This window comes from Ceratotherium simum, chromosome X (genome assembly GCF_057802395.1).
Source record: "Ceratotherium simum simum isolate JZ-2026a chromosome X, ASM5780239v1, whole genome shotgun sequence".
Taxonomy (NCBI): domain Eukaryota; kingdom Metazoa; phylum Chordata; class Mammalia; order Perissodactyla; family Rhinocerotidae; genus Ceratotherium; species Ceratotherium simum.
In genome coordinates this window covers 16,007,608-16,033,774 of record NC_141940.1, presented here as the reverse complement: position 1 = coordinate 16,033,774, position 26,167 = coordinate 16,007,608, and the positions used below count along the sequence as shown (strand labels likewise).

At 42.6% G+C, this 26,167-nt stretch overlaps 1 protein-coding gene across 2 annotated transcripts; it reads left to right on the top strand.

The window, feature by feature from the left end:
• Nucleotides 1–223: 223 nt before the first annotated feature.
• Nucleotides 224–20,609, top strand: CD40LG (CD40 ligand). 2 transcript variants are annotated; one of them, XM_014796226.2, is made up of 6 exons: nt 224–465; nt 9,113–9,163; nt 11,056–11,187; nt 15,275–15,332; nt 17,282–17,344; nt 20,114–20,609. In XM_014796226.2, exons 1-6 carry the CDS (start codon nt 457–459, stop codon nt 20,488–20,490), a joined length of 690 nt encoding a protein of 229 aa, XP_014651712.1. In that variant the 5' UTR covers nt 224–456; the 3' UTR covers nt 20,491–20,609. The 2 variants fall into 2 exon arrangements, with proteins under 2 accessions (XP_014651712.1, XP_004441689.1); XM_004441632.3 differs by lacking the exon at nt 224–465 and having other exon boundaries at nt 8,880–9,163.
• The last annotated feature ends 5,558 nt before the right edge of the window (nt 20,610–26,167 follow it).

Here is a 26,167-nt window from a genome sequence, read left to right as displayed (position 1 = left end):
GAGTCCTTCTAAGCCAGTAAATATGCTTCTGTACCAAAATATATTTAACTTGTAATCCTAAATCTTTTGATATACTCTTCTACTCCCCACCCCACTCCTGTGGTCCCTGACATCTTACTATTTAATTGAATCTCTCCACCTCCTTTTGCACCCCCCACCCTGCCAGAGAAAAAAATGCTTCCTGTCCCTGGCATTTCCTTAATCATATGCAGACATGGCTGGATGTTCTTTGCTAGGCTGCTGAGTCAGAAGCCTGGACGGGCCAGCTTCAGTCTTAATGAACTGGCTCAGGAAGGAAGTGCTAACAGAGATGGGTGCACTGTGCAGTCAGTGGGTGGGAGCTGATGCCGGCTAGAAGAGCTGAGCCTTGTGAGAGGCAGTTTGATTCTTGGGAAAGAGCATTGGCTGGAAGTCTGGAGGCCTGGGCTAGTCTCTGCTCTGCCACTAACTTGCTGCATGACCCTGGTAAGTCATCCCCTTTCTCTGAGCCTCAGTTTCTCCATTTATGAAACCATGGGGCTGGCCCCCGGAGGACTGTGGGAGAACTAGAGTTCTCCTGAGTCAGGTCCCCACTAAGAAGACAGTCTCCTGTGAGGATACCTAGGAGATGAATTAGGAGAAGAAGTGCTCATTTCAGAAACAGCCCCAAGGGATTGTCAGGAGCAGACCACAGGAGGGATCAGAGAGGGACTGCTGGAGCCTGGGGTCAGAACTGAAGAGGGCAGCTTGGAGGATAGCAGTTGGAAGCTGGAGAGAGAGGAGAGACAGGAGAGAGGCCTGAACAAGTCAAGAAGAAGGATTAGGGTAGGGGTAAGTTAGAGGTGCCCAGGGAAAGGCTCTGTGGGGGGATTTGGGGCATAGGAGCTAGGGCCCGGCCTACCAGAGTCCTGGAGCTCTGGGGAGATGCAAAAGGCAGGCTGAGACTGGAAAGAGGGAGGTAAAAAATGGGCTCAAACTACTCAGACAAGTCTTACATGTTCAATCCTATCAGGCTGATTTCTGAAGGAAAATGGGTGCCAAAAGTGTACCCACTTGTAAAGCACTTGGCCGCTGAGACCCTTCACCCTGGAACAAAGAGGATTTTTGTTACCATAAAGTCCTGATATTCTGTGCTCCACCTTAAGGGCCCATTGGAAGAAGCTGGGGTGCTGTGCAGAGTAAGGCTTTGGTCCCAAACATGCAAACTTAAGAGGAGAAAGAGCCCCTGGTCTCCAGCCTCCGGGCCCTTGCATGTGCTATTCTCTGTACCTGGAATGCATGGTTCCCTCACCCAGAAAACAACCCCTTGAGGCTCTGATGTTGCCTCTTCCAGGAACCTTCCAGTGCACTGTGGTCGACTCTTTGCTTTTCTATCTCTTTAACTAGAAGTCCTTTCTTTTTCATTTTGGTTCCCCAGACCTATCAGAGAGCCTCGTGCTTTCTAAGTTCTGGGCAAAGATTTGCGGAAGGGATATTGACTACTTGATTCAGGCACAAGGGCCCTCATGCAGTCCTGCTTTAGGAAACATCAATGGGAGGACCTTCGGGAATTATACGGAATGATGTCATGGGGCTTGTGTCTTTCTGCTGGACACAGCAGTAGGTGTTAAAATCATACAAGGGGTGCAGCAGCACCCAAGAGCCCAGTTATGACTAGACATTTTTTCTAGAATTTCCTTCGAAGCAGGCTGTTCCTACTGTTTGGCTGGGGTAGGGGGTGGGGAGAGCAGGGGGTGAGGGGACAGAATCCTGCCTCCAGGACACAACTCCAGAGTTTTTTTCCTTAGAGCCCGAGAAAGAGGAATCACTCACCCATTCTCCCTCAGATACTAAGCCACTGACTGCCTCAGGACAACTAGCTCTTCCTTGCCCTCTTTCCAGGCTTTGCCAGAACAGCAGCGAGACACTGATGAACACTTACCCCCTCAGGCACAGAGCAGAGAGCCTTACATAATTTTCTCATCTAATCCTCAGGACAAACCTATGAAGCAGAAACTATTATCATCCCTGCTTTATAGACAAAGCAACCAAGGCACAAAGAGGTTAAATAATTTGCCTAAGATCCCACAGCAAGTAGAATAGTCCAGAATGTCTGCTACCAAATTCTGGCTATTTCCACCACCCTAATCTGCCTCTCGGAAGGATTGTTACGCTCAAAAAATATTCCCTAGTCAGGTTAATGACGTTATTATTTTGAAGCAATTAAAAAAATGATTATGTTCTATGTTTATGGAAGATGTGAGCACCAAAGAGGACATATGGATGGCAAATGAGCACATGCAAAGATGTTCAACATCATTAGCCCTCAGGGAAATGCAAATCAAAACCACAATGAGATAATACTACAGACCTATTAGAATGGCTAAGATAAATAATACTGATGATACCAAGTGCTAGTGAGGATAAGGAGCAACTGGAACTCTCAGTCAAAACTAATCTTTGGAGATAGAAGGCAGAATAGTGATTACCTTTGTGAGAACTGGAGGTGATTGGGAGGAGATAATTGGGGGCTTCAGAGATACTACTAAATGTCTACAATCTAGGTGATGATTACAAAGGGTGTGTTTATTTTATGAAAATTCACTAAGCTTACGATTTTTGCACTTTTCTGTACATAAAGGTTTACTTCAATAAAAAGTTTATCAAAAAATAAATTATTACAAAAGTAAAATATGCTCATTGTAAAAATAACACAGAGAGCACAGAAGGTATACATCAAAAAGTAAAACTTGCCCCCCCTACACCCTAGTTCTACTTCCAAGTGGTAGGAACCACGTTACCTGTGTTTCTTGTCTAAGCACATAAAAAAATATAGCTTTTTTTCTGACACAAAAGGGGAGTGGAGTCATGGTGCCCACAGGTCAGAAACGAAGAGTGGGCATTTGCCGAGAAAGTTCACCATGGGGACCTGGGATGGAGGTAGGCAGCTAAATAGGGGTTGGGCATTCTGATCACACTATCAAAACTAATACCTGAACCCAGGCCAACACTCCAATCATCCCCATCTCCAACCACATTCGTCTATGCTGGAGATGATTATCCCCAACCCCCTCCTACCTTATTCCTCCTAAGCCCCTGGAGTGTCAGAGTAAATATAGCCAGCTAGAAGACTGCTGCAGAATGAAAAAGGGTGGAAGACTCTAGACTAGAAAAGCCAAAGACAGTAGATGGACACTGAATGTCAGGATTTGTCAATGGAGTGCTAGAAGTCAGGATACAAAGTCATGACAGGTGTCTCTTCTTCTAGGGAGCCTTCCTTGGTCTTCTTTCTATCCCACCCCCCTGGCTGGGTAGGTACTCCTCCTTAATGTTCCCACAACATTCTGTGATCACCTCCACTGTGGCACTTTTCACATTGTTTTACGGTTGTCTGCTCATGTAGGGGTTGGCTTCTCTAGACTGGGAGCTCCTGACAAGATAGGGACTATCATCTTTATCTTTGTATCCCCAGCATCCAGCTCAGCCCTGGCCCACAGTAGGCACTCAGTGAATGTTGATTTGAGTAAATGAACTGATTGAAAGAAATGTCTCCTGAAATTGCTTCTTACCAATCTAGCCAACAAGCGCAGCATCCTGGAGGGAGGCACCAGAGATCACACCATCTCTGGCTTTCTGCTGCAGACCCACATGGAGAATTCCACATGGTACAACCAAAATCCTCAAGGCCAGACAGGACTTTGCATTGGAGGCCCTAAAACGCAAAGCCTGGCTTTGAAGAGGGTGTATAACCCAAACGATTTACTATGCATTGATCTGACTAATGGAAAATAAACCATTATTTATTCTAAATTATCTTCCTTTGAGTGTGGTGTGTTTAGGTTAACATGTTGATTGGTCAGTGTTAAAAAAAAATGTGGTTTTTAGCCTTCCAGATCCCATGGAAATGTCTGAAAAAAAACTTTTAAAATTGAATAAGTATAGGGTTATTTGTTGTGGCATCGTTTAATATCATATGACTGGAAACAACCTAAATGTTCATCAGTGGGGGTCTAGTTACATAAATTATAGTATGTCGCTCATACAGTGGAATACTATGCAGTTGTAAAAAAAAAAAGAATAAAGAAATACTTTGCTGGCATGGAATAATCTCCAAAATATATTGTTAAAGGGAAAAACAAAGATGCAGAATAGTATATTGTATACTACTGTGTGTAAAAAAGGGTGAAAGAGAATATTTATGTATTTGCTTGAATGCACATAAAGCAACTCTGGAAGATACATAAGAAACTGGTAACACTGGATAACAATGGAGGACTGGGCAGAAGAGGTAGAAGGAAGACTACATTGCACACTCTTTTGTCTCACTTACATTTTTAACCATGTGAATGTATTATTTAGTCAAAAATAAATGTAAAAAGAATGAAACCACAACAACCGTGAGAAACAAGAAAAGGTGCATCAATGTGAAATAAATTTCGAGGGATACCAGGAAGCAAGAAAGCCAATGAGTTTGGACTAACAAAGAAATCTGAATTCAAGAAATCAGAGGTAAGAGTGGGTTTTCCCAAGGAGAAAACGGTTGCAGAGTCAATAAATGCAAAGAGCAGGGGTAGGCTGAGAGGCAATTATTAGGATAACCCTTCAAAGAGCTGTAGTGGAAACAGGTGGGACAGGTGGACCCTTTTCTCCATCTCTCCCTTCCCCCAGGAACCTTTTGTCAGCAGCATTATTTGGCCTTTGCCCTCAGGCTAAAGTTGCCCGTGGAGGACTCCAGGGAGGGTGCAGAGACCTCCACGACAGGTACAAAAAAGAAAACAAAAGGAAAACCAGCATCAGTCAAGAGTGAAACTCTCTAAAGGGCTCCACCCCTAGAGAAAAGCCCTCCTTACGTTATCAGTCGTGGGGGTCCCTGGCCTTCCTGCCTCTCCACCCACATAACTTAAAGGGAAGCCTGTCTGTTGACAGGCCCTACCCACTTAAACAGAACCCACAGCCCTCCCATTCTGGAGAGAGGTTTGTGGGGGAAACAGATCAATGTATTTCAGAGGAAATACATGCCATCTACCCAGAAAAGCTAACATAGTTTTTCATTCATAAATATGACCAGACAAGTAAGGGTCATCAGACATTTGAGGAAAACCATCAACATGAAAGAGAAGGGTCAAAATAAACAAGTGGAACTGACCCCAGAGGAAAGAGAGATAATTAAAGGGATAGGAGAAAACTTAAAACCAATATATTCCAATTTGTATCGCCAGAGAGGCTAGCTAGTGCTATTCTTCCAGGTTTGAATGTTTTACAGCTTCCCTTTACATCCCCTTAAAAGAAAATTTAGTGATTTGGCAAAGATTTACTAATTCCTTACAGTGTGTCAGGAAGCAAGGGTTCTGAGATTTTTTTAATTGTCTCTTTCCTCTAGGAGCTAATGGTAGGGAAATCAGACAAGTTAATTATGATGTAATGTGGCAAATGCTGTGATAGATTAAACACAGAAGAGGGCACCTTGTCAGCCGGGAGGGGATGTTTCACAGAGGGGCTGTCTTTTCAACACTAGTGGATAAGAGAGGAGGGAATCAGCATGTGCATAGGGAACAGCCAGCTTGAACAAGCACAGCACATTTAGGGAAATAAAACTAGCTTAGTATGGTTGATGCTCAGGGTTGAGCATGAGTTAGTTGTGGGAGATGAAGACAGAAAGGTTGGCAGGGGTCAGAACATGGGCTATGCTGAGAATCAAGACACCATCCTGTAGGCTAGGGCTTTCCAGACATGTTCAGGGAAAAGAGTCCTTGTGAGGCCCTTTGTAGAACAAACAAAATGCTGATATATTTAACTCTTTCGTATGTACTGGAAATAATTTTCCTAGCAGAAACTATGACTGTGTTCTAGGTTATCAATACAAATCACAACCACAAGCATATTCACACCAAAAACAACCTGTTGAAGTATGATCCATTGTTTTTTGAGTTTTTCCCTTGATACTTATTTGCTGCAGATCAATCACTAGCTATAAGACAAGCAGTAGTAGAAAAGGGAGACAGAAATTTAAGAAAATTTAGTGCAAGAGAAACTAAAAAATGAAACAATTCAATCCATTAACTTAATTCTTTCCATGAACTAAGAAAGAGATGGTCGATCTTTGACTTTGGCTGCAGGCACTTTCATGCACTCCATAGATCTACAAATTTCTTGGAAACTAAGTTTAAGAATCACTTCTGGATGCATTATGCTGCATATGCATTATGCATTAAAAGGGGCCAAACACCAGGATGAGGCCACTCCTTGTTGGGAGAGAAACAGGTATAGAAGGTCCTGACACAAAGGACATATGATACAAAATCAGAAATCAGAAAGTAGAGCTAAAGTTTGGAAGCTGGAAAAGTAGCCAATTGTTGCATCAAGCTAGAGGACCAGGCGGAAGAAGGATGGAAGGAAGAGGAGGCTTCAAGGACTGAAGTACAAACAGGCTATTCTGGAGCTAATCCCATTCATGTTGAACATGCCAGGGCACTCTATCAATCTGCTTCCCTGGATCTGGTGCAGAGTCTTAGGGGGGTCAAATCAGATTAGAAAATATGGTCTGTTATAAGATCTAGAATTAATATTCTGCCGGCAGTATGGAGGATGGATGGGTTGAGGCAAGAAGAGAAGCAAGGAGATAAATTTAGAGGATGTAATTGAGTAATCTAGGAGAGAGAGGAATGTGGGCTTGGACTAGGATGTTGGCAGGGGGGACGGAGAAAAGTGGTGGCAGTCAAAAAGGTTTTGGGAGGAAGTAGCCACTGGGATTGGGGAGCAATCTATGGCAAGAGAGAAGGAGGAATCATGGACGATTCCCAGATCTATGACCTGGACAACTAGGTGAGTGGAGTGCCATTCACCGAGATAGGGAGAACAGGTCTGGATTGGAAATGAGAGTTAAATTTGGGGCATGGCAAATGTGAGGTGGCTTTGGGATATCCAAATGGAGATATTCAGAGGTGGTGGATAAGAGTGGATGGGAATCACCCAAGGAAAACATGGAGAATGAGAAGAGGGGAGGAGAGGAGATGAGAATGAGGATAGGGAATACCAAAGTTTGAAGGGGTACAAAGAGAGAAGGGAATCACACGAAGAAGTATTCTGAGAGGCAAGACGGGAGAGGTTTCAGAAGGATGACAACAGAGTAATAGGTCAGAATAATAGAAAAGTCACAAAAAATGAACTCTAAAAACAGCGCGCCAAAACTATTGAGCTAATAATGGTAAGAGTAGTTTCAGGGGAATATTGTGGGCAGAAGTCAGACTTCAGGAAGCTGGAGATCCAGAAGTGGAGGCAGGAAGATTGGACAACAACTCTTTCTTGAAGTTGGTCACATGAAAATATCCTGACATTGTCTGCATCAGTGTGGTCCCTTCAGCATCCTTTCCCTGGGGGCTTGGCTGAGCTGATCTTCACAGGGTCCTTGCAGCTCTGGCATTCTGTAATTGTATGAAACTGACCTTGGAGAAGTCCTCGAGCCCATTTTGTCTCTCGTGATAATTTTCCTTCAGTGGAACGAAGGTTACTTGTCTAAGAACCGAAGCCTCTGACTTAACTGATCAAAGTTTATCACGTGCACTTAAGCCACCTACTTGGCAGATGTAGTGAAAAGCTACACAGTTCTGGGCCCAGGACAGGATGCTGGGGCGTGGGAGGGGAAGAGAGCAGGTGCTAACTATACAGATAGCATACCTATCGGAGCAGTTTGTTAGTTTCCTATTTGTCTCTCAAAACAATTTTATAGGAATCACCAAAGCAATCTTATCATGGTTTCTAGACCCGGTTGGGATGCGGGGTAGGGATTTCCACAACTGCTTTTATTTCGAAGGGAATCTAATAAGACGACACAAAAGCCATTCAGAAATGCATAATCCTACACACCTCAATGATTCAATTTGTTTTCAAAACTTTGGGTGTTTTTGACGTTGTTATTGTTCATTTGTTTTTTACTAGTATGTAAGGAGTTGGTGATTATTTGGAAAACTCGTATCTTAGGCTAAACAAATTCCAAAAAATTCAGGATAAGAGTTGTTCCTCTATTGCCTAACACGTTTCAAAGAATTTTCAGGCACATCTTTATTTGATCTTCACAACAACCTATAGAATAGGCAAGGCAGATGCAACTGCCCACTTTGGATATGATGAAACTGAGGTCTAGAGAGGTAACGTGATTTGCCCAAGGTCCATAGCAATATATCGGTAGAGCAAGGACTAGAATTCAGGTCTTTTAATTGCAGCCTGTTTTCTCTATTCTGAACCATTACATCAGCTTCAGCAATTATCTGATGGATTGGAACAGTTTAGACAGGCAACTTGGCTAAGTCAAGCTAATATTCCTACTTTAACCTTAATCCCAGAGTTTTGGCCTGATTTCCCTCAAGACCCTACTCCACTTGGCCTTTGAGAAATTTATTTTTCTTGAATTATCTTTCCAGTTAACTTTTATTTAATAATTGTCAGCACTCCTTTTTGCTTTATGCCACGTAGACTAGACTTGAAAATCTGCTTGGATTTCATCGGGTTTAAAGATTAAAGAAGTCTTGGGAAGCAATTAGTTAGTGGCACACCAGTCATAAAATCAATCCAAACTTTTGTTGACATGTGTTTCTTTCCCCATATACCAGCTTCCCGCTTTGTATTAGTAAGATTGAAATTGAAATAAGTCTGTTGCTGGTGGATTAATTTGTCACTTTCTTTGAAACTGGTGAACCCCAAAAGTTAGACAGCGATAGGAAAATACTGCCATAGTCTGTTTAGAAGCCTATGACATTTCAAGGCAAGAATGAATGTATGGAAGAAGAAACTTGTTTCTTCTTTACTAACAAAAGGGAAAGCCTGGAAGTGAATGATATGGGTATAATTTAAAAAAAAAAAAAAAAAAAAAAAAAACCTTTACGTAACTTTTTTGCTGGGAGAGAAGACTACGAAGCACATTTTCCAGGAAGTGTGGGCTGCGACGATTGTGCGCTCTTAACTAATCCTGAGTAAGGTGGCCACTTTGACAGTCTTCTCATGCTGCCTCTGCCACCTTCTTGGGTAGAAGACATCATTTCAACTTTAACGCAGCATGATCGAAACGTACAGCCAACCTTCTCCTCGATCTGTGACCACTGGACCACCCGTCAGTATGAAAATTTTTATGTATTTACTTACTGTTTTTCTTATCACCCAGATGATTGTGTCAGCACTTTTTGCTGTGTATCTTCACAGAAGATTGGATAAGGTAAGATGAACCACAAGCCTTTATTAACTAAATCTGGGGCCCTTATTGATTTGTGAGTTGATTGGTTTTAGTTCTACCCAAATGATGGACAATGGTAGGAACCCAAATAGACAAATGGTCTTGTGGCATAACGTTTGTTGTCTAGTTAGTGAGGTCTCCTATTCTTGTCTCTGGTCAAGAGCTTGGGCTCTGGAATCAGACTGCCTGGGTGCAAATCTTGACTCTGCCCCCTACTAGCTCTGTGATCCTGGGCAAGTTATTTTACATTTGTATGCCTCAGTTTCCATATCTGAGAAAAGGAGCTAATAATGGTACCCACCTCATAGATTAAATGAGTTTAGCCTTGTAATGAGCTTAGAACAGAGCCTGGCACAAAGGCTCTATGTAGGCGCTAGCTATAATTACTTGCTAAAGTTTTGCTTAAAAAGTAAACTCTTTTTTTCTGATGGAGACAAATTTTCTTTCAAATTTCCAACTGGAGAAGGAGAGCATTAATTTGATCTGAAATTTCATAGTGCTTCAGATTAGCATAGACCTGGATAAGCCCCAGAATTTGTAGTCTTTTAGTAAAAGTGACATTCTCTATATAATTATTCAAATGCTGATTGTACTTGCAAGCTTCTCAGTTTCCCTCTGAGATGTGTTACATTCTTAAATGGTTGGACTTAACAGGAACAAAAAAGTAGAGTAACTTAGTAGGTTGTTCTGCATTCTTAGGAAAAGATAACCATTAGGATTTATCCTGTTTCCATGTGTTTATCCACTTCCACTGAGCGGCATTATTGGCTGTGTTGACAAATTACCAATCATAGGTGAAAGGAGAAAGTTGATCCATTATCCAGCTGTTCCTAAAAGTCTGGATGTGGGAATTGTGGATGTACAGCATCTGGAAATTGCATTTTCTCAGGGATGTTTGTGTGTCCTCTACTGGAGGGCCAACCTAGATTTAAGGCGATGAGGTTTTCTATCAGGATAAGGTGGGGCAGTGTTGGTTGAGGCAATTTGCTGGGTTACTCAAATTTTAGGTTTCACTGCTGAGAAAAGAGGGGGATTCTGGGTCTGGTTGTTTGTTTATATTTGGCCTGGTGGGCTCTGCCAGTCAAATGCCTGGACATAAGCCTAGCCTCTAAAGGGGAAATAATGACCTGGGTGGACTCAGATTTACTGTAGCATTTAGATGCGCTCTTAATGACAGTGAAAGCCGCCGGTTAACTGGATCTTGCTATGACTCTAAAAATGTAATCTTAAAACAATAAAATGGCACAGAATTAGTTGATTATACAGGTGAATTCCATACATTTAATTATTCTAAGACATTGGAAAATAAAATATCTCGTTAACTTTGGAAATGAAAGATGATTTCTTTGAAAATGCAAATATTTTCTACAAATACTGAAGTTAAAAAGAGAGAGATGTAATTAGAACTTGAGTTAATTGACACACATTGCAAATTAACGTTTTTTTATAAAGCACTGCATCACAAACACTAAAATGAAGTGGTCAAATTAGATCAGCAGAAAACTATTTTAGAGACTGTGTTCATAATGAGCAATTATTACTGGAGGAATGGGAAATGTGACAATTACAGAATATTGCTGCGATAATACATTGAAAAAAAGGTACACTTTGTGATGAAATTTTATTAGAATAGCTGTGATTTTTACCTAGAGTTTCAGATAATATGACATTTTAATTGCTGGCTTTTGTAGATTTTTTTTAACTGCAAATACTAAATATCAATAATCCAGTATAACAACTTTTTACTTCCCTTTTATATGCCCAAAGTCCTCCTCCTGTTGTTGAAGCCATGGAAATGAGTGTAGACGCAGGCATCACTAGCTGCCTTCTCCCTCGGAATTACGTTTCTCATGTCCCTGTTATTTTACAAATAGATAGAAGATGAAAGGAATCTTCATGAAGACTTTGTGTTCATGAAAACAATACAGAGATGCAACAAAGGAGAGGGGTCCTTATCCTTACTGAACTGTGAGGAAATCAGAAGCCAGTTTGAAGGCTTCGTCAAGGTAAGGAGCTCGGTTGTTGGTAAAAACGTCATTGAAAAGTTTTACTACTTCTGCTAGGTCGGGAAAATGAAACCCGACAATGTGAAAGTTTAATATTTGTGTTATCTATGTATCTATCTATACATATATATATACACATACATACATATATGGGTATGTGTGTTTTTTAAAAAGGCAAAAATGAAGCCAAAATCCTATTTTTGAAGGGAAAGGAAAGTTGGAAGTGTGCACTTTCATAGGAATGTTCTTGAGAAGAACAAAAAAGTTTCTCTCCGGGGAAAATGCACACTCTCATGGGCGTATTCACACACACACATGAGTCATACATGCAGTTGCCTCTGGGCAAAATTATGAAGTACATCAATTTGCTTTTTGCATTTTCTTATCTTTCCATCCAAACCTTGATGTATTCTCACTGTGGACCCATAGTCTGGTCCCCATTTGCCAGGGAAGCGATAACCATTGGCCGCTGCAGTGTTGGCAGGCCACAGGTTAAGATATTGCCTTTACTGGGAGTAGTAGGGACTTCTGGAGACTGATACACTCTAACATATGAAAAAATGCTTCTCTGATGATGGAATTTCAGGTGCCATGAAAGTGAGATCTTTCCCTTTTATTGTGAGGAGAGGTACCAGGAATGGATGATGGACCTTCTCAGTGCTGCTCAAACCAGCCCCCATATAATACCACTTGCTCATGAAGCCAGTCGACTCTAGGGCCCATCAAGACCTGAGGCAGAGAGAGTTTGAAGTCTTCCAGCCCAACAGGCTGGTACCCAGCATGAAGTCACTGCGGTGACTGTGGCCTGTAATGGGTACCCAGAACAAGAAATTTTATAATGTTTACTGAGGATGTGCCTACAACATTAATTCCATCATCATAGACAAGAGGTCTAGGGGCTCTTTCTTCTGAAGCAGAGCATCAAAAAGTCTTTCTGCCTGTTTCCCTCTCAGAACACTGAGTCGAATACCCTTGGCCCTCAGCTCACTTTGGGGTCATGAACAGCTCACATTAAGGGCCGCTCTGTGCCAGACTGGTGGGTATCTGGATAAACCAACAGAAGCTGGTTCTCACATATAGATGATGTGTAATTTAACCCTGGAGTGAAGGGCTTAAGATCTTGTTTCTGAGCTTATCCCTGTCCTCCTGTACCGTCCCTGATGTGTCATTTAATCCAGTAGTGAAGAGTCCAAGAGCTTATACCTGAGTCATGTTCAGACATCAGAATGCAGCTCAAATCTCTGCTGGCTTTTATGTTCTTTACACTAATCTAGGGTTAAACGAAGACTCCTAACTCCTTATTTGCAAGGCTTGGAAATGATTTGAGTTTCTCTGGTTCTTCAAGGATTCTGGCCAGTATTACAGGGTATTAGGAAGTGTTGCAAATTTAAAAGTGAATAAAGCCACTTTCAGAACAATGGTTAATAATCCAAATAGCATATTTAATGTGCTGGCTACGTGACCTTGGGCAAATGACTTCACCTCTCTGGGCCTCAGTTTTCTCATCTGTAAAATGAGAGGGCTGAGATTATCTGTAAGGGCACTATCAGCTCTGACATTCTGTAATTATGTGATCAGCCCTCAATACCCTCCAATGACAATGAGAGTGGCTGTTGTTTTTTTCCCTCCCTCTCTCTTTCTTATCGAGAGCTTTATAGTTGAACTGCCAATTCCTCGTGGCTTTATTTCAGGTCGGATATGTAAAGCTTTCCAAATCAGCTACCCATGATAGGAGCAAGAAAAACAGTTGGCTTGGCCTCTCTGCTTATGCTTGCATGAAAAAAGTGACAGCTCCAAAGAGTCATATTCTAAAAAGGCAGACCTCCTCAGGCATGTCAACTGGGGCTCCTTACATGCGACAGAGGAAGCCCCTTGTCTCTACTGCAGCAGGGGTGGAACCCTAGTCAATGTCATCTGTACGTGTGATATGCACGATGGTTAGACACAGAGTCCTCCAGCTACTCAATCCTCCTCCAACAACTGACCCCTTTTCCAATATTCACTCCCCCAAATTTCTGATTCTAAAACAATATTTTGGACTTTTTTTTATCCCAACAAGCCAACTACAGAATAACCTCAAACTGGATTTTTATATTCTTAGCTAACATTAGCAGGCTTCCTTTCTGGGTCACAGTCTGACTGGTGCAGAGCAACCTAACATTTGAATTTTGGGGCTCCAAATCATAGGATTTGAAAAGGTCTTAGAAATAATCAGATCCAATTGTCAACCCAGAACTTCAGTCTTCTCTTCACCACCCCTACCAACTGGTCACCCAATCTCTGTTTGAACACCTCTAGTGACAAGGAACTCATTATCTCCTGAGGCAGATAGCACCGAGAAGTCACTTTGCGGGGAAGAAGGGATTCAGGGCTTATGTTAGGGTAAGTGGAGATAGCATTTTGAATAGCGTAGCTTCACATTAAAATTTACTACCCACCCCACCCTCTGCTAGAATGATCAGTTCCATGATTGTCTGCCCACCAATGCCTGAGATATCTTTGACAGGGTCAAAGCATTTCCTTTTCAAGTTAAAGGTCAACCTGTCCATACCTGTCATATAGCATTCCCACAAAGAGAGAAATAACTAATCTCAGATTTTCTGAAAGTCAACTTTAAAAAGTCTTTCAGTTGAGGTGGGGAGTGAGGCGAGAAAAAAAAAAAGAGGTTCTGGGGAGTGTGGCTGGGGGAAAGTTCACGGAAAAGCAAGGCTGGGCGCATAAAAGACAAACTTTGCTGACTACACATTTTCATCTTGGCCAAGCCCTGACACCAATGCAACCACTCAGCCTAAAAGTATCTCCACCTCGATCATCACACTCCATTTTTGAAAAGACACTAAATACTCATTTGTTTACTTGTTATCTCACAAACATTTTCCTGTTGCTGTACTTTCACAGTGCCACACTTCAGCTCAAGTGGAAAGTTAAAGAAGCTCTGTGGCCCATGTGAGCGTTTCGAGGTGCAGGCTCCCTTTAGGCTTTGTGACTTACACCCTCACATCTGGCAACTGAGCTGAGCCTACAACAAGACCCTCAACTCTAACAACAGTAATTCCTTCCAGAGGAGGAATGAAAATGAAGGGTCCTGGAGAAAATTAATTTTAGTAATGGGAAGGCGCACAGGACTTTGATTATCAGAAGATGTGAAAATGCTACTGTCTTCCTCCCTTGTGTTCAGAGTACAGAGGGATGGTGCTAGTCGAGCCAGGCCTATGAATGTGATCTCACAGTTTCTACTCTTGGCTTTAGCCTCAGACTCCTTGGGTGACCTCATGCCAGCCAGTGAAGCCCTCCAGGCCTTTTATTCAGTATTTTTAACATGGCAGCCTTAGCTTTTTTTTACCTTCCAGCCGTGTTGATGGCAGTCCCCCTTAGCTTCTTTAAGTGCCTCTAGCCTTCCTTCAGTTGCTGAGTCAGAAGAAACCCCTTTAGAAGTGTTGCATTTGCCTTTGACCATCAACAGCATTGGGAGATTACCTGTGTTTCCTATATGCTGATTATTCTAAACAAATACAGGCCACACAAGGCAACCAGCAACAAGAGACTGTCCTCAGCCCATTGAAAGTGACAACAAAATAAAAAATATCCGAAGGTCTATTCATAGTCTAGGATTTCTTCCCGAGGTCAAACTTGCTATTACCATTTCCTAAGAGATTTCAGACCAATTTTATTCTAATAGACACACACCATGCTTTATGTTTAATAATATTCTATATACCAGTTCCCAGGGTAGAATCATCTTCCCATTTGGCATTATTTGTCAATACCTGTCAAAGCCGGAGAGGTTGGGGTCATAACAAGGGTCAGTATGGCAGCCTTTGGTCTGGAGAGAGCACTGGAATGGAAATAATAAGGCCCGCATTCTGCTTCCAGGGTCACCCCTGGGCTTTCTGGGCTGTCAGCTCATCTGTCAGAGGCATGGGCTTGCAATCGGTATGATGGAATTAATGACAGGATCTGAGTCTATATGATAATCCTCACCAGAAACAGGCAACGGAGTAATGACAGATGCCAAGTGAATGATACCTCTAAAACTCAGCACCAGAGTTCCTGTTAAAATGACCTTTTGCAATGATTCTTATTTTAGAATATAATGCTAAATGAAGAAGTGAAGAAGAAAGAAGAAAACTTTGAAATGCAAAAAGGTAGGTTGCTATTTACTAATTTCTATGAATACTTAAAAACTAAAAGGAAGCTGTAGGCTGACTGTATTGAACAACTCAGTGTTGAATTAGGGAACTCTTAGCCCCAGAAATAAAACAAAAACACAATTGCCAAATCAACACCTTTTCCAGTGCCTGTGATTTGGAAAGGCTTTGGATGTACATATTTATGACGGAGGCTGTGTTCCTTTAATGCTGACAATACCAAGTATGAAGAAATCCCATTATTTTCAATACCATAATCAGAGCGACCGTACAGCCTAGTACCACCAACAGAGGATAAGATGACAAGAAAGTCATCATTTGGTAGCTGTGGCATTCATTGCTCAACGATAACAGTTTTTCCTGGGGAACTATGGCCAGTAGAGCCTCTAGGATCGAGGAGTGGTTCGGTGTGACAACATTCTATTCTTTGCCCCACTTTTGATGTCATAGCATCTGGAACATATCACGGATGGAAGGCACCTTGACAGTTCTCAAATCCAGCACCATCCCCAGAGCATGAATCTTCTTCACAACAGCACTGACCATCTGGCCTGTGATCGAACATGCCTAGGCACTTTCTATCTCATAAAGTAGTGTAGGGCATCTTTGAAAGGCTCTAATAATTATAATAAGATTACTACACTACTCAAGAGAAGTCTTTTCTCCTCTGGAGTTGAAATTTGTTCCTATAATCTCTACTCACCATACCCAGTTCTGCTCTTTGGGGCCATACTAAACAAAGTATACTTCCTCTTCTACACAGCAGCTGTCCAGATGTTGAAAACAGCAATCATGGCTCCTGAGTCTTTTCTTCTTCAGGCTAAACCTCCCCCGTGTCTTCCACTGTTCCTCCTACGACCCTTTCCAGGCCCTTCCCTCTCCTAGTCACCTGCTTTTTGGGACACACTAACTTTCCCTGTTCCTCTTAGAATGTAGCACCCCAAACCAAACACAATAATGTCTGGAGTGACCTGAGCAGCTGAGTATGGGAAAGATGGGATGTCAGCATACGAGTGTTGTTAGAAAAATTATTATATCACAAAGTCAGTGAAAATGATGCTATGACTTGTGTAAATTTAATGCACACAAAGAAATACATACATAGAAAGATACAGAGATAACAGATACTGTTTTCTGAGGCAAAGGGTGTACTCAGCGCTTGCTTTAACTATTGGTCTGGATGCAAAGGGTCATCTGATTTCTATGAAGGTTTTGTCTTCAGAATGACTATAAGATATGTTGAGTGGTACCATGTTGTCTGTTAATTACCGTTAAATTTGAGGAAATACTTCAAGTGGATGCTGCCTAGCAGTCTTCAGGAAAATGATAAACTTAACAAAACTGGTAATTTAGGTCATGCAATTTGATTCAATATTTATAGGGTGCCTACAAAGTGTCCAGCACCAGGCTCATTACTGGAATAAAAGAAACTTCCATACAATCTCTACACTCAGGAGATCAGCACATCTAATTAAGGAGCAAGCCTTTTAATTGTTTCTAATGAGAAACAATTAGAGATAGATACAATAGTTTGGCCAGTTGCTTGACCAAATCAGACAACATAGGCATCTTACTAGCTAAGTGTACAGACACGATCTTGGGGCCCACTAAGATTCTCAACAGGTGGGAGTTGTTCCTAAAAGCAAGATTCAAAATATGTTTAATGAAGAGTAGTATTTTTAGCCTGTTTCAATCTATGTAAAGCGGAGTCGAGTACTGAACAACTATTAGAAGAATGGGATCAGCGGAAATAGCCAATTCAATTGTTCAGATTTTAGAAACCAACTTTTCCCTCTGTGAGAGGGATTTCAGGCCCTTTTATCCTTCCTTTTACATGACCTATTTAAGCATAGTCTCTACTACACAGCTGTAGAACTAGACCAAATAGCTCTATGGGCAGTTTTGTATTACTTTGGCCTGATAGTTTGCTTTTGGTTTCATTTCAGGTGATCAGGAGCCTCAAATTGCGGCACATGTCATAAGCGAGGCCAGCAGTAAAACAGCATCTGGTAAGTCCAAAAGTGTCTGAGCATCAGCCACCAAGGGGAAGGCTGGGATGCTAAAGCCATGTACCCTAATTATTAGGCTCCTCTCTTCCTCTGGGGCCCCATTTACAAACCTACCCATACACCACTCATATGCTCTTCTTTGCCTTCAAAGTGAGTTCAAAGGTACAGATGGGACTTAGAGGAACAAAAGGAGGTGGGAAGCGATCCCAATGTTCTCATTATGTTCTTGCTCAATGGCTGATTCCAAATGATGAATTACTTGGTGGAGGGACCATTATTCTGATAACATAGAAGAGATGGCATGCAGTGACCTCCCGACTGGGAGCATCCCTCATCCTAACCCCTCTTCACTGTGTGTAAATGGGCCCCAGGGGGTATTTCCTGCCATCTGTCAATCCCTGTATGATTAACCCCAGCCTCACTGGGGCCAATCTCAGGGAAATTAAAAGTAAAATCATTCTGCAAAGATCAATAGGCTCCAGGATGTTAGATTTTCCAATGAAGTAACAACAGACGACATACTGTACTCTTCTCAACTCTGAATGATTTTATTTCCATATACGTTCTGCCATCATGCTAGCCCTTAGATCTTTTTTCCCAAATCTGTACCTTGTGATTGCTGGTGCTGGAGAATGTGTCGCATCTGATAAATGGATGGAAACATGCATGCTAGCATAAAATCCCCCATCTACATAAATGCAGTCTGAGAGCGTCAGAGTAGTCTTTGAAAAATTCATCACAGTGCTCCGGAATGGAGTTCTAAACAGTGTGTGTGTGCGTGTGTGTGTGTGTGTGTGTGTGTGTGTGTGTGAGAGAGAGAGAGAGACAGAGACAGAGAGAGACACAGGGAGAGAGAAGAGAAGAGATACTTTCTCATCTCTAGGTGGCTTGGGCTTCTCAGTGAGTGTAACACATACAAGGTTATCATGGATCACAGTATGGGGATAAGAGCACTGGATAGGAAGTTTTTGAACACTGAGGTTCAAGAACCATCACTATGATTTGCTGGGTGACCTTGGACAAGTCCCTTTACCTATGCAGCAGTTTCCTGCCTCACTTACTTCACAGGGTGCCTCTGAGCATCAAATTATCTAATGTGGAAGAAAGTTATATTGTCAAGTGCTATGCAAATGTAAGGTGTCATTACTTAGCTAACTTCACTTTAGTTTAGATGTCAGAAGAGTGACATAAAATTTTTCATTAATACCAGCTATTCCCACAATATTTAATAATTCTGCCAAGCACCCCTTTCTCAGAAAATACACTTATGGGAGAACATCACAACTCTATTGGCATGTCCAGGGTGGCCATCCACATGACATCGTCTCATCCAGATTGGATGACAGCAACAGAGACACCTCCTAGAAGAGATAGCTTCCCACTAGTCTTTTTCCACCTGTATATAAGTCTTTGCCCTTGGATATATTAGATGGTGCTCAGATTCTGCCAAAGGCCCATGATTGATACCGCTCCTAGCATATTTTACAGTCTGCATCACAGCAGGCTCTCAGGGGATCGGGTGGGAAGAGAGTAACGTTCTTCCCCCACTCCAGTCCCAAACCTCTCATTCCTACCTGGTCACGCTGCTACAAACTTGACCTATATCCCACAGCAAGGATGAAAATTGGTAAGAACTTACAGAAATAAACTTAATGGTCTGAAAGATAAGGAATCTGCCCTTGTTTTCTCAATCAGATGGTCCAAAAGTGAAAACATAATAAAGTGTCATTTCTGGAGTGATCTGGAGGGCCAAGAAATGCCAGGCATTTCAAGATGCCTTCCTATTACGGAAGGATGAGTTTTAACAGATTGGATATTATACTTTGATTGGCCTAAGACCACCAAACAGATAATTAAAAAAAAAAAGCTCAAGGAAACAAATGCATCAATACTTTCGCTTCTCCTCCAACCCCCACCCCCAGCAGTCTAGCTCTCTGTGGGAGCTGAGATTTGAAATCGGGTGCACACACTACTTTGAACCCACTCAACATCTCAGCCGAGAAAATGGCACACTGTTGGTGGGTACTCGGGTTTAGCCACAAGAATACAGATACTTTCAAGTTGGTGGCGCCCACTACAATGGGAGATCAAAACATACAGTGAAATGACAGGTTTATTTTCATACTTCCTTGCCTAATTTTAGTCCTTGCTGTGGGAGGCTGTTGGGTTTGCAACAGCATGATCAGGTAGGAAGAAATAGGGTCTTTCCTTTTCTCTGTGCTGAGGCTGAGCTAGTGGACTGGCAACTCTTTGACTTTGTAAAATTCAAGGAAAGTAAGATATTGATGTTAATATTAGCACGGATTTTGTCTGAATATTTTGGCAGGCATAATTTATGACGTGGAATTTTGAAATTATTCACACTTTCTTAGGTTCAAGGGCAAATTGACTTTGAACTCTAAAGAGAGAAGGAAACTTACTATGCTCTGTTACTTTATTTAATCTTTATAACAAGTCTCTGAAATATGATGTAACATAGCCCAATGTTACAGATGAGGAACTGAAGCTCAGGGAGATTAAGTGACTTGCCCAAGCTTGAAAAAAGCTTGGATTAGAACCCAGCTCCATCTGACTGTAAAGCCCATGCTGATTTGTCAGTCATAACTCCTCCCAGGACTCTGAGGGTTGGAAGGGTCCTTAAGAATCCCTGACGCCCAAAACTTCCATTGGTATATGAAGCTAGTATCCAACATTAAACTATATTTCCTGATAGAATGTGAACCATGCTATGATTCACCTCATCACAAATTTTTCCCCTCTCCATTACAGTTCTGCAGTGGGCCCAGAAAGGATACTACACCATAAGCAACAACTTGGTAACCCTCGAAAATGGGAAACAGCTGGCCGTTAAAAGACAAGGACTCTATTACATCTATGCCCAAGTCACCTTCTGTTCCAATCGGGAAGCTTCGAGTCAAGCTCCATTTATAGCCAGCCTCTGCCTGAGGTCTGCGAGTGGATCTGAGAGAATCTTACTCAGAGCGGCAAATACCCACAGTTCCTCCAAACCTTGCGGGCAGCAATCCATCCACTTGGGAGGAGTATTTGAATTGCAACCAGGTGCTTCGGTGTTTGTCAACGTGACTGATCCAAGCCAAGTGAGCCACGGGACCGGCTTCACATCTTTTGGCTTACTCAAACTCTGAACAGTGTAAGCTCGCAGGCTGCGGCTGAGCTGATGCTGGCAGTCTTCATAATACAGCAAAGCAGTTAAGACCACCCCTGTTGAACTGCCTATTTATTCTCACGGAGAACTATTTATTATACACCCCAAGGCACGTAGGGCTGCAATAAGTGAATTACGGGGCGGGTGAAACCCAAACAGGCCCTGTTCCATAAGAGCTTGTATTCTGAAGCAGCAACCCCACTGATGCAGACATCCAGAGAGTCCTATGAAAAGACAGGGCCATTATGCACAGATTGAATGCTGAGTAAACAGCAGATAATTAGCGAAGTTTAGTTTTGTTTCTTTGCATGCAGTGTCTTCCAGTGGATAATGTATTTGATTTATCAGTGAAGATGCGGAAGGGAAATAGGGAGCCTCAGCTCACATTCAGTTATGGTTGATTCTGGGTCCTTGTGGCCCTGATGGACGGGGCAGGCTCTAGAAAGTCTAATGCAGTGGAGAACTGAAAAACCCTGCCCCCACCAGCCATCCTGACACTCATTCTCTCTCTCTTTCTCATAGACACACACACACACACACACACACACACACACGCACACACAGGAGTCAAGCTGTTGCTAGTCAGTTATCTTATTTCAACCCTGTCCCTGTCTCCACCACGGTAGATGGGAGCGGGGAGCAGAGAGCAGCTCTGAGCCTGCCCACTCCTCCTCATGAAATGACTGTATTTAAAGGAAATCTACTGTATCTACCTGCAGTCTCCATTGTTTCCGGAATGAACTTGTGATTATCTTGTTATTTATTTTTTGAATAATAAAGATCCCTTAACATTATTGTTGTTATTTAGCACCTAAAGCCCAAGCCCAGGTTGGGTGAGGAGGAATCGTTTGGAGGGAATTTTCCCAACCTTTGTGATGTTTTCATACTTGGTTCTCAAGCTTTTGGCACCACAAAATATCTTGGCGACAGCGCAGTCCCTGAGACCTTCGATAGCCTCTGCTGGGTGACAGGGAAGCTTATTCAGTGAAAAGCAACCTGGATCTTTATTTCCAGCTGGTTCTGGAAAGGTTGCAGGGACTTGAAAAGAGACTGGTTTTTTCTTGATTAATCACAGCTAAGTGAAGCTAGAGGGAGGGCCTTAAATGAGAAGCAGCTGCTTATCTTTTTAATAGCGGTCTAGGTGGTTCCATGTTAGGCAAGAGGAAATGAAGCTGGGACAACCGAGGGGAAGTATGGGCCCCTCGGTCTTCAACTGAAGCCAGCAGAGCTATTTCTTGTCACCTCCAATTGATGGATTTTTCATGTAAAAAACCCAGTGTCTTCCTCATCTTTACTGGTAGAGTGCATTGCTTAAGACAAACACCACATGTTCAAGCAGAAAAATATTACTAGAAATAGAAATAAGAATAAGAAAATAAGAAAGGGGAGGGAGGAAAGGTGGGGTCAGCTTTTGGTCACTGCCCCTGCTCTTCAGTCCTGTGGATAGCACAGTCCCTTCTTGGCTGAGTGACTTTGAAGACCTTGGAACATAAATTTATAACACAAGGTTGAAATCATGCTAGACAAACTTGCTTGGCTGCATAATTGCTCCAACGAGAGAACTTTGGTATGAGCAGGGGTGACATTTGTTGATTCGGGGACTCACTTAGGGATATGTCCACAGTGCTATCTTGTCCTTGGGAGTAAAGATTCTTCTACAGTGTTGCCCTCTGCACGAGAGACTTGAAGGAAGTGGGGTATGGCCATGGCAGTGAGGAGACATTGGTCATGATATCCTCAAAGGTATGGGCCTCCCTTTGGAAGGCCAGGACCCCAGGTCTAGCTGAGGGGAGGGCTTGGCCCAGTCCAGAGAGACGGAGACAATACACAGGCCATGACTCTCTCTTCCTCATGGTAGCTGAGTGCCCACTCTGTAGCACAGCCTTACTTGCCCTACTGCCTGGGTGGGACAATGGGGGTGGGGATGGGCAAGAGGCTTTACCCCTTTGGTAGGGTTCATAAGAATCCATGTCCAGCCTGGACAAATCATTTATAGTCTTTATATACTCACATCCTCTGATTTAAACATTGCCCCTGCACTTCACCCGGCATTCTTCTTCATCTTCTTTGGGAATCATTATCCTCCGATTATCTCTACCTCTAGTGACCAAGTTGCTAACAATATCTGTTATCAGAAGGAAAGCTATAGATACAAAAACTCTACATGTTCTAGGCTAACTCCTCTGCTCTCCTTCTTTCTACTGCCCTCTAAATGCCACCTCCTGTAGTTCCAGCCCAGAACTTTCCCTTGAGCTTCAGCCTCACCAGACTGCTTTCTCATGGGGTCACCTTGCCCTTCCCAAGAAGTCCAGGTCCTATCCTTCACCCTCTTCTCGTCCTACATACTCACAGTGGGCTGTCTCCCCCTGGTTCACAGGTTTAGCTACCACCGTCACGCTACTATTGTCATGCCTTTAGTCCTGACCTGCCCCCTAGAGTTTGTCCCCCAATTGCCTACATCTCCAAACGGTGGGCCCGGGGCCCTCAAACCCAATGCATCCAAATGGAACTCTTGATCTTTTCCCCCACACGACAGGATCCACCTTCAGTGTTTCCCATTCCAGCGAATGGCAGCCTCATCTATCCTGCTTCCCAAGCCAGAAGCGTGGCTTGACTTCTCACTGTCCTCACTCCCATGCCCAATCCCACCAGCCTATACACAGCAACCCTATTTCTTACTAGTTCTTAAATTAATCTACTTTCTGTCTCTACTGCCACTATCCTAGTCCAAACTACCATCATCTGTCTTCTGGAAAACTACAACAGCCCCCTAGACTCCCTGCCTCCACTCTTGTTCCCTCTCATCCATTCTCCATACACAGCCAGAGTGAATTCTTAAATACAATTCTGATTTCACCACTCTCCTGTTTCTTATTGACTTTACTATAAAGATCAAAATAATTAACTTATTTCATCTCCTGCCAATACCTCTCTCAGTGTCTTTAGTTCTAACCCTCAGTTCCTCTAAGCAAGGCTGCAAATGCTTTCCTGCCTTGGGACCCAGGCACACTGTTTTCTCTTCTTGTAACACCCATTCCCTTCCCCCACTGCACCCTGTACTTCAGCTTCACAGCACTTATCATGGTTGAGGTTTTTCCTACTATGCTGTGAGCATCTTGAGGACCGAGACCTTGTCCTGTTCACCATGGTAACTTCAGTGTCTATTACAGGGCCTGGCATAGAATTGGTCCTTTATTCATGTATGAAGGAATAAATGAATGAAGAAATGTAGCTGCTTATAACTCAGTAGTCCATGAAATAATTCTGTGTTGGTTACAGCAAAAATTTGCAATACTGTAAAAACCTTCATTATGTCAAAAATATCTATATGATAAAAATGTACTCAGGGAGTAGAAAATGACTGAGAATTATACCATAGATTAAAATAGATAATATATTTTTAGTTTCTGTTTCATGATAGTTTGCAAAATAGTACATGATGCTTGCTCCAAACTTCACTTGAATATTTTCAAAGCTGTTCCAATAAATGATGAGGACTTGAGTACATTTCTGATCTACCTATAATATTCTGATCACACATTATCTAATTTAATTCTATTTTTATAAACATGTCATTTCTGCATTCCATCTAAGAGGGGAAAGGAATGCTTGAAATGACCAGTAATTTTTATTTCCAGATAAAGGGAAAATGAACTAAGTGTAAAACATTACTGTCTCTGTTACTTGATAGGAAGCAAATGTCTACAAAATGCAAACAGTGTGCCCTAGCAAGCTGTCGGTACAGGGCACCCCGGTTAAAGGGAAACAACGTATAGACTCCTGGGATCCAGGAGAGCACACACTTCATCTTGAATTGGACTATTTCCATAGGGCCTGATATCACTGTGTTGGAAGATGCACTACTTTGAGACACAGAAACATGGAACTAAGTATGATTTTTATTATGTTCTTTTTCTCTGTGAACCACATCTCCATTTTAAAACACAAAACCAGAAATACTCATTATAGTGTAGTGGTTAAGTCTGGAGTCAGACAGATGCAGTCTTATTCTAGGCTCCACTATTTTACCAACTTTAAAACCATAGGCAAGTCATTTCACCTCTTCTGGGCCTCAGGGACCTCATCTATAAAGTGGGGATGATAAGAATATCTGCTTTGCAAGGTTTATGAGGATTTGATGAGCTCATTCACAGAAAGTCCCCAGCAGAGTCTGCTCTCTGGAACAGATCATCATATAAAGAGCACTAAGGTCGGTCTTCACACGGCCCCAAGCACTCCAGTCTGCACCCAGTCGTGCAAGTAGACAGGATGGCATCTTAAAATGGCTGAAACCTCTGAGACCAAGGAGAATGCCTGGCAGCCCAGGCACACATGAAAGGCTTTGCTCATGTAGTAGACTAAAGACCACACCCAATCTGAAGCAAAGTGAAAGCAAAGAAAAATGAAAGGCAAGATGAGAACATACATCTAACATTAGAGTAGACCTGTGCATAGCCAAGACTTTCTTACAGTTTCATTGTCAAAAACAATTAACTATTGGAGGCTTGGGCTTGCCAAATTTTTCAGTAGGCTTGATGTAGTTCCATATATAGGATATTTAGGAAGGTTTAGTTAAAAAAAAAAACTACGATCATTGATGCCAATCTAAAGGACATTAGCATACAAACTTACCCGCTCCCTGCCACACTCCTCTGAGTAACCCCAATAGCCAATTCGGCAACTCTCAAGAAACCAGTTAAATATATAGTTGTTTTCCATTCCCCGTTCCTGGAGTTCCACTGAGTTATCCTTCACATTTTTCCTGCTAATGTAACCCCACTTAAAGTCCAATAATTTTTGGTCGGAAACCCTACTCCTATCTTCTGTACCTCTCTGATTGTAAATCTCTTTGAAGCCCAGTGTGCAGCCTTTACCACGTCTTAGATTTGATTCATGTTTCTTGTTACTAGGAGCTAAAGATGTTTTTTTATCCCTTCATCCACCCATCCAACGCTGATTGAGGTTATAGGTTCTGTGCTATGAATGAGATGAATATGGTCCAGTCCCCGCCCTCAAGTAGCTTCCAGTCTTTTGCATAACAGGTGTGTAAACGTTTAAAGCCTCAGACAAGCAGCGGAAGGTAGGCGTCAGGAAAGGCTTTCCAGGAGAGGTGGCACAGACTGAGTCTTGAAGGATGCTGGAAGGAGGAGGGGCCATAGGGAGGAAAGGAGTCCCAGAGGGAAAGAGCAGAACATGCAAAGCATAGAGGTGTGAAAATGGATAAAGTGTTCGGGGAGCAGGCAGGAGGAGTCAGCCACAGAGGGCCTCGTGTGAGGAAAAACTCTTGGTGTATATGCCAAACGGCACACGCTGAAGCCCAGTCTAGAAAGAGGCTTTGTGCTCATTTGGCAGAGACAAACTGCCCTCTGGCCTGCTTTCCCAGAGGGGCTTGCTCCACAGCATCCTGCAGTACAGCGTGGCTGAGGTGGCCTGCAGTGCGAGTTGAGAGAAAGGTGATGAGGAGGCTGGGTCACAGACTGGACTCAGCAGGCTTTGAGGCTGCAGAAAACTTAGAACCCCAGTTGGCTTCTGCTCTTGGCACCAAGGCAAGTTTTCACAATTTTCCCATACAAATAGCAGAGGCATCAAATTATTTGGAACATTTTCTCATTCAACAAATATTCATTGAGTAGGTACTATGGGCTCAACCCTATTTC